Source organism: Charadrius vociferus, unplaced genomic scaffold (genome assembly GCF_000708025.1).
Source record: "Charadrius vociferus isolate BGI_N301 unplaced genomic scaffold, ASM70802v2 scaffold287, whole genome shotgun sequence".
Classification (NCBI taxonomy): Eukaryota; Metazoa; Chordata; class Aves; order Charadriiformes; family Charadriidae; genus Charadrius; species Charadrius vociferus.
In genome coordinates this window covers 2753740-2761133 of record NW_009649568.1, presented here as the reverse complement: position 1 = coordinate 2761133, position 7394 = coordinate 2753740, and the positions used below count along the sequence as shown (strand labels likewise).

At 39.0% G+C, this 7394-nt stretch overlaps 1 protein-coding gene across 2 annotated transcripts in view; it reads right to left on the bottom strand.

The window, feature by feature from the left end:
* POU2F1 (POU class 2 homeobox 1) overlaps positions 1-7394 on the bottom strand; it is a 49820-nt gene that overhangs the window by 24446 nt on the left and 17980 nt on the right. The window contains exons 6-7 of one of the 2 annotated variants that reach the window (XM_009890093.1): positions 6797-6976; positions 805-931 (exon numbers count right to left, since the gene is read on the bottom strand). In XM_009890093.1, coding sequence (XP_009888395.1) covers positions 805-931; positions 6797-6976 — 307 coding nt within the window. The remainder of the gene's footprint in view (positions 1-804; positions 932-6796; positions 6977-7394) is intronic. The other variant, XM_009890094.1, reaches the window with a different exon arrangement.

The following is a 7394-nucleotide window of genomic DNA, read 5'->3' as shown; positions in this document are numbered from 1 at the left end:
ACATGTCAGCATAAAAGGCCATGGCTAAATGCAGTTTTCTGGGGGCATCAACAAATGGGCTGCAATCAGTACTGTGATGTATTTCAGCTTGAACACATTAGTTCTTAGAGCAAAGATCCTGTACGTCATCTTCACTGGTCTGGTACGCTACCACCTACCACTTGGTTTGCCTTTAGCATGTAAGCCATACCCAGCGTATTGCCAAAATATTATTTCCAAGAGTTGTTATACAAAATCAAGCACTCTATCTCTTTTCCCAAGGTGTAATTATTATTTCAGTTTATGACAAAATTCACTGTACCCTCTTTAGGCTTAAGGACTTTTCTAGTCTCCCACAAAGACTCTTGATTTTGTAATCTCTTTCCAGTCTTAGAATTTTGTAGCCCTTTTAGCATTGAGCTAATCCAGACACCCCACACACCCTCCAGGCCTCCTCCTAGGATTCTGCCTTTGAGTTTTGGAGAGTTGTTTTCTCCAAGTTCTCTTCCCAATAGGCTTTCTTCCTGAGAGCCTGACCCAGAAATTCAGATGCTGTGGTATTTCCCAAGAGGCCTTGTTATTAACAAACGTTCCCATGACATGATCTTTGGATTATTCCTCTTTGAAAAGTGAGCTGCACACACTTGCACAAGGCTGAGATCTAACAACCAGAAAGGGACAACCTGTTAGAGACTCCTATTTGCAATACTGTTATTTCTCCTAGGGAATATCAACAGTTAGCAAAGGTGTATGAACCACCTCTCCATTTCACCTTCTCCTCTAAAAAGCTATGTATGAATTTCTTTTCTAGCAAGGAGCACTTACCCTGCTGCCCCTGCGGTGTTTGTGAGATGATGAACTGTGCTGGCTGCAAGTTGGTTGTTGGATGCACCAACACAAACTGTTGCAGGTTGAGATTCTGCTGCTGAAGCTGCTGCAAGTGCTGCAAATCCTTAAGGAAACAGGGGAAGGAAAAAAAAAAAAAAAAAGAAGAAGAAGAAGAAAAAGAGAAAGAGAAAAAAAGGAAAAAAAGAAAAAAGAAAAGGGAAAAAAAAAGAAAAAAAGACAAAGGAAAAGAAAGAGCTGTGTGTTAAACATTTAAGTCAGCCATGACTCCCAAGGTAACTAGATTTCCTATCAACCAGTTACATTCTAACATTTAGAGATAAAAGTGGATGTCAAACAATAACAGTCCTGCTACTGAATATCCTTTAGGCTGTGATTTTTAATTCCGTTGTCCTTCATAAAACAAACCAAAAATTGTTTGCCAAATAACCCAGCAAAATATTTCCATCATTGTTCTGCTTTTTTAAAAAAATAAAAATCAGTCTCCCTCCCCCCAAATGCAGAAGTTTTCAAATTCTTTCGACTTATCAGCACTTGGATTTCTCAGACTTATATTTTGAGGATGCAGCTCTGTTACAAAATTTACTGTTGACAAATCAAGCATATTAGCTGGGAGCTATTTTTGTTTATAACAACAACAACCCGCAATTACCATTCTAATCAGCAACAAGAAAGCAAAAATTTACAGATTCCTAGTTTGCACTCTGGTTGTTCAGGTCAAATTTCAGGAAGTAGCTAACTCAAATAGTGAATAAATATATTTGATTAGTTCTGAAACAAATCACAATAAGCTTAATAAACATGGCTATAATTAAGGTTAAAAGGAATAACCCAAAACACTGCATTACTGTAGAACCCTTTTTTAATGTATTTAAATCATTCAGAACTATTAATTTTCTATAATTAAATGACTGATCTTGCCATAAATACTAATTTCTGAGAAACTGAATCATCAAGAAAAATGCTTCAACTTGCTGTTTAGCTAGAGAATGAAAACATAGAGAACTGCCTAAAAATATTCCCTATAACTATCTATACACGTCCCTATAACTATCTATACACGTGTAGAAACTTTCCATCTTTCTGAGACGCAGCTGTTTCAAAATACCTGCCAAGCAGACGGACAAAAGCCTGAAATATTTCCCACACTTACGACCTCCCCTTATACAAACCAAACAAATGAAACAAAAAACCTCCCAACACTCTACTTCAGATAAGTTACTCAGATACCTGAGCACCTGTTTGCAGACAGATACTCTCTTTTGGGTCCAAATGTGTCAGAAGATGTTAACAATGCCAGTTCGCCCCTAAACAGTGCCCAATCTGGCTGCTTGAATGGAGCTGCTCACTTTAACATACTTCCTAACATACCTGAGTTAAGGTGAGCCAGACTAACAAAGACCTGCTTCTTAAGGACAGTAAAGGAGCCCCCACCATTTTGACTGATGCAGGTTACCGAACACTCACACCAGCTGCTCAGCAGCAGATATGAAAGGCCATTAACTGCCAGCAATGGAGATGGTGATGGAAAGTCAAGACAGACTGACATGGATAACTTTTTGTTTACACAATACAACTGTATTGTGCAAATGGTTATCTATGACCTTACATTATTTTAAAATTGTTAAACTAAGACTGAAAACTTGCAACAATCTCCTTCTGGGGAAGTGGGGTGGGGAGTGCCAGTGGGTAGAAAGGAAGACTAGGGAGGAAAAAAAAAAAAATAGAGTCTCCATTGATTTATGAGACCATAGACGTGCATTATAAGAAAATGACTACTTAACCTGCATTACAAAGACACCGGCCATCAATCACTTGGGCAACTTGGTCATGTTAAGTCAAAAGCATGCAGTGTAATAACATGGTAAACAGACACCAGATGGATTGACCAAGCAATGCTCTTTAAGAAACAGAAAGTTCAATTTTATAAGAGAATGGTAAAATTTTAAAAAGTGCTCCCCAGCCAACAGTGTTTTTAAAGTTGATAGCATTGTTTGCTTTCAGAAAATTCGAGAAGTACTGCAACCACTCTTCTGAAATTGAGGCCAATTTCCTTCCTAAAAAAAGAGATATAACTGCTCCAGTTTTTCCCAGGACCTCCATGTTTCTTCTGACTTCATATCTTAAAGTCACATTGGTCAGAACTGCTACTAAAAACTCTTACTTCTTGAGCCCAGTGTGACGTGGACCTCCACTCATTTATTCATTGATTTTCAATGCTCTACTGGTTACCTTTGCAGATTGAGCAGACCCTCCAGCACAGAGGGGCTCATACTGAACTGGATCTGAGGACTAGATACAGAGGAACAAACAGAAATAGAAATAGTAGGGCAAGCTGACTAAGGCTGTGAATGCTGGATAGAAGAAAAAGAAATTAAGAGAGGCTAAAGGATGAAGATGGAGGTGGATACGAGAAAAAGTAGAAACACAAAAGGAAGAGTCAGGAAGAAAATTTTGAAGGAAAAAGTATGAATAGAAAAACAGATAGGTTGAGGACCTCCCCCACCAAAAGCAAACGAATGAAACCCCCTCACATGACCAAGTAGATCTCCGATAATTTGAAGCACCACTACAGGAGATGGAGTTACATACAAGAAAGAATACAAAGAAACAGTGGCACTGTATTTGTAAGATCAAAGGAGGAGAGTTTTTTGTTTAAGACTATAGTCTTCATAACATAGGTACCCAGCTAAGACATGACAGCTCTTATCATCAGGCTCTTACACTTTAATATGAGAAAACCATTTTTAAATTGAGGCCTCAGGGATAACTGGTATAAGCAATCTTACTCTGTGCATCTGCCTTGGTAAACAGTATCTTGGCTGAGTCTTGTTTAAATACAGAAATACAATTCTGTAATGCAAAATGGAAACGATGCCTCCAAGGCTAATCACTCTTAAATAGCCCTACCAGCCCCTCAAATTCATTTGAAATCCAACTTTATTTCCACCTTGGGAAAGTTTCATTATTTAGTTAATTGTAGCATTACAATAAATCTCCTAATAGCAACCATGTGAACACCATCCACACTGTTTTCCCATACTGATTTTTTTTTTTTCCCCTCAATGGTAAAATCTGTATACTAGCACAAGCACATAGAAAGAGACAGAAAGACTTTTGGGGAAACATGCCTGTCTTCTGGTGCTGCCTAAGAATTTAGAAAGATCAAAACAATCGAACTCCTATCTCAGCAGAATAATCTGCCAAGTGCTACGTCTTGACACGAAGAAGTTTATTGTTTTTTTTTTTTAAAAAGGCATCTAAAGTTCTAAATTCAATGCCATTATCTCTAGTTACAGCTTCAGTACCAACTTCAGCATCTCTGTCATTTTGAGGTTTACATCACATAAACACTGATCATGGATCCTGAAAACAAGTAAAGTTTACAAAGAACTCCAAAACTTGGTACAACTGTTTAGTGACAATTTAGCATCAGCCCAGCAGCAGCCCTAACATCTTACCAGACTCCTGCCGCAGATACCTTACATTAACTGCAGTGCACATTAAAGAAGTCATGCTTGTGCAATTAGTTAATTAAAACAAATATGGTAATCCCGTTGCTGCAGAGACCTGCCAGTTAATCAATTATTCAAAAATCATCAATTAAAACAAACATTCAGCTATTTGTGTAATCAGCTATATGTTTACAATAGCAACACAAACAAAGCTGAGCACTGTTTATACATCGTTGTCAAGATGGATCAAAAAGCATAGTGTTATCCACCTACAAACCTAGATGTTAGAAATTTTCCATAAAGTATCTCAAATTATATCCAAGACCTGCACACATTATGCCCTCCACTTTCATCATAAGAAAACGCTAGCAAGATTCAACCAAGCTACATTTATATGTCAAAATAACCTATCCTAAAAGAAATTAATTATCATGTCAAACATTTAAGCAATTAGGAATGCCAGAAAACAAGTGAAACTTTAATTTGTTCCCCTTGCACTACAAATACACATTATATTGTGGCAACTACATGATCACATGCTATTTTTCATAGACCCTTTATCTCGTTCACATGCACAAACCAGACAATAATCACTTCAGAAGCTCCTATTTGATGGCATGTGCCTGATCTTTTCAACTCTTCTCAAACACTTCTCTGAAGATTTAATAAACTCTGGAGAAAAACCCCACATTAAATTAATAATTGTAAATGCTGCACAGATTTTCATAGCTTCCTAACAAAGTGGAAGAGCAGGATTAGCAGCATCTCACAAATGCACAACAATGCCTTCAAAAGTATCCAGCAATTTGGTGGCATATTTGACAAATGAAAAGCCAGGAAGTTCAAGGTACAGATTTTATTAATACAAAATTTTAATGCTCCACACAAGTAACAGACCTCACTATCTTAAGGTGCACACCTGGAAGACAAGAAGCACACACCTGTGAATCACTTACATTTAGGTTGAGATGCACATAACATCAAATGGCAACTCTCTGACAGACGCATGGAGAGATGTTAGAAGCTAACCGTCAACTCCTTTGACAAGGACATTTCCCATTCTTTTCCTGAAATCTGCCTGTATTATTGACTACAGACAAAGGCTTAAGAAAATTAAGAGATGATCTTAGGAGTTATGAGTTTTCTTGAATGCTACATCCTTGAGTCATCTCCAGATCATGACAGTGAAGTGGGATCCTTTGCTAAAAGAAGTATTAATATCTGGTCACATGACTCGTCACAGTGCACCAAGATGCTCAGTGTGAGGGGTCTGTGGGCAATATCAGTATTGGCCTTTTAAATGTGGGATGGCATCACTTTGGCCTCTGTAAGGACAGACAGAGAGGTCAGAACATTTAGACCAACACCACAGAAGTTTGCCACTTCAGCTAATAAAAAACTGATAGCACAGCCAAGCTGTTATTCAGCTAGTGGAACAGACGAGCACGATAAAGGAATAGCACATTTTATTGATCGACTCCACAGATAATTGCAACATTTCCATTCTTTTACTTAATCAGCCCTCATCTTTGCTTTTTAGACACTTCATCCCAGTTGAATGCAAGTGAAAATAGTCTGAATAGAAAGTGTCAGTCTTAAAGAACCTGCCCACTGTAAGAAGCAACAACTTTGGAGATTATATACCCAACATACTTTGCACAGCTAGACTAATCAAACTGAAATATTACGTACCGAGAACCTTAATCTATGGAAAGATGGACCTCAGCGTCAGCAACACAATCACCTACTGGTAGTAGTCAAGATGCCTATGCTGTATATTTAGTTACCCTTGTTCAGAAGTCTAAGGAGTTTCCACACTACATATGCTAAGCGTGGAGTCAGTGGCGCTGCATTCTCCACACTGGATTAAGCCAGTCCTGGAAGACCCAGGAGGATCTTCACTGCTCCTAGTAAGCAGAACTCCCTTGGCAAGCAGTTAAGAATTAACAGGTCTTTAGCAGCAGACCATAAAACTGGAGAGATTCTGACACCAGACTCGTTCTGGCAAGTTTTTCGCTAGACACACAGGAGTGCCCATTCTTTGTCACTGAACTCTGAGCATTAAACGCCAAGCCAAAATAGCACACAAATGTGTCAAGTCAAACTGCCTTTCTTCAGCTCTGTCATTTTGATGTTTGGATCTAACAAGCATCCTTTGTGATACATAGGTATCCCTTCCCATCCATACAAGTCTCACAAAGTGTCATTTCTAGGGGCATCTTTCTATACCTCTTTTTCTCCTTTCTCAAGCTAACTACAAGGAGGAAAATTCAGAAAATACAGCATCTGGTCAGATTCTGGAACAAACTCAGAAGCCCAATGGAACTGATTAGCAGCTGGTACGCATTTTTTGCTAAAACTATCAACTTCACCCTAATCAACTAAGGATGCATGAGGAAAGACTACCAGTATTCAAGGACTCTAGAAACTCACTGAATAAGGAATAAAAGTATTGTTTGAATGATGCAATTAGTCAAACCTCTTTATTTTCCACCCTCTCAAGCCTCAAGGCTCACCTGTGCAATCTGTATTGGCTGAGATAGAGGGATCTGCGTCATCGGCGTTGCAGCAGAGGCCGAGATGGTGGCACCAGCAGCGCTGTGCTGCTGACTGGCTGAATGCTGCACTGCAGCCGCCAGCAACTGTGCCTGCGCCTGTTGTAGCAATAACTGTTGCTGGGCTGGCGTCAACGTGAGCTATAATTAGAAAACACAGCCATTAATAATGGAAAGAGCCACTTCAGCTACAAAGTCATTAGCTAGCTCATTACTAGTTATATTAACCAGACATTCCTAGAACTATCACTGAAGTTCTGCCATTAACTAGCCCATGACTCTGGCCTTAAGTAAGGACAGCTGGCTACTCAACACAGCAGAGGAATCAACCTACCACAGACCTGACATAAACCAAACCGCACGAATGCAAACATTTGCACTTACTGGAGCCTACAGAACCTAACCTTACCCCTAAGTTTTCTTCACAAGTCTACCAGGAGGTTCAAGAAAAAGGTAATTAAGTAGCAAGCAAAAGAAAAGAGTTGGTATTGCCAGGATTTGAAAGGAAATTTACACCCAGCAGAACAGCAAGTGATTAGCCAGATGAATGAGAAGCAGG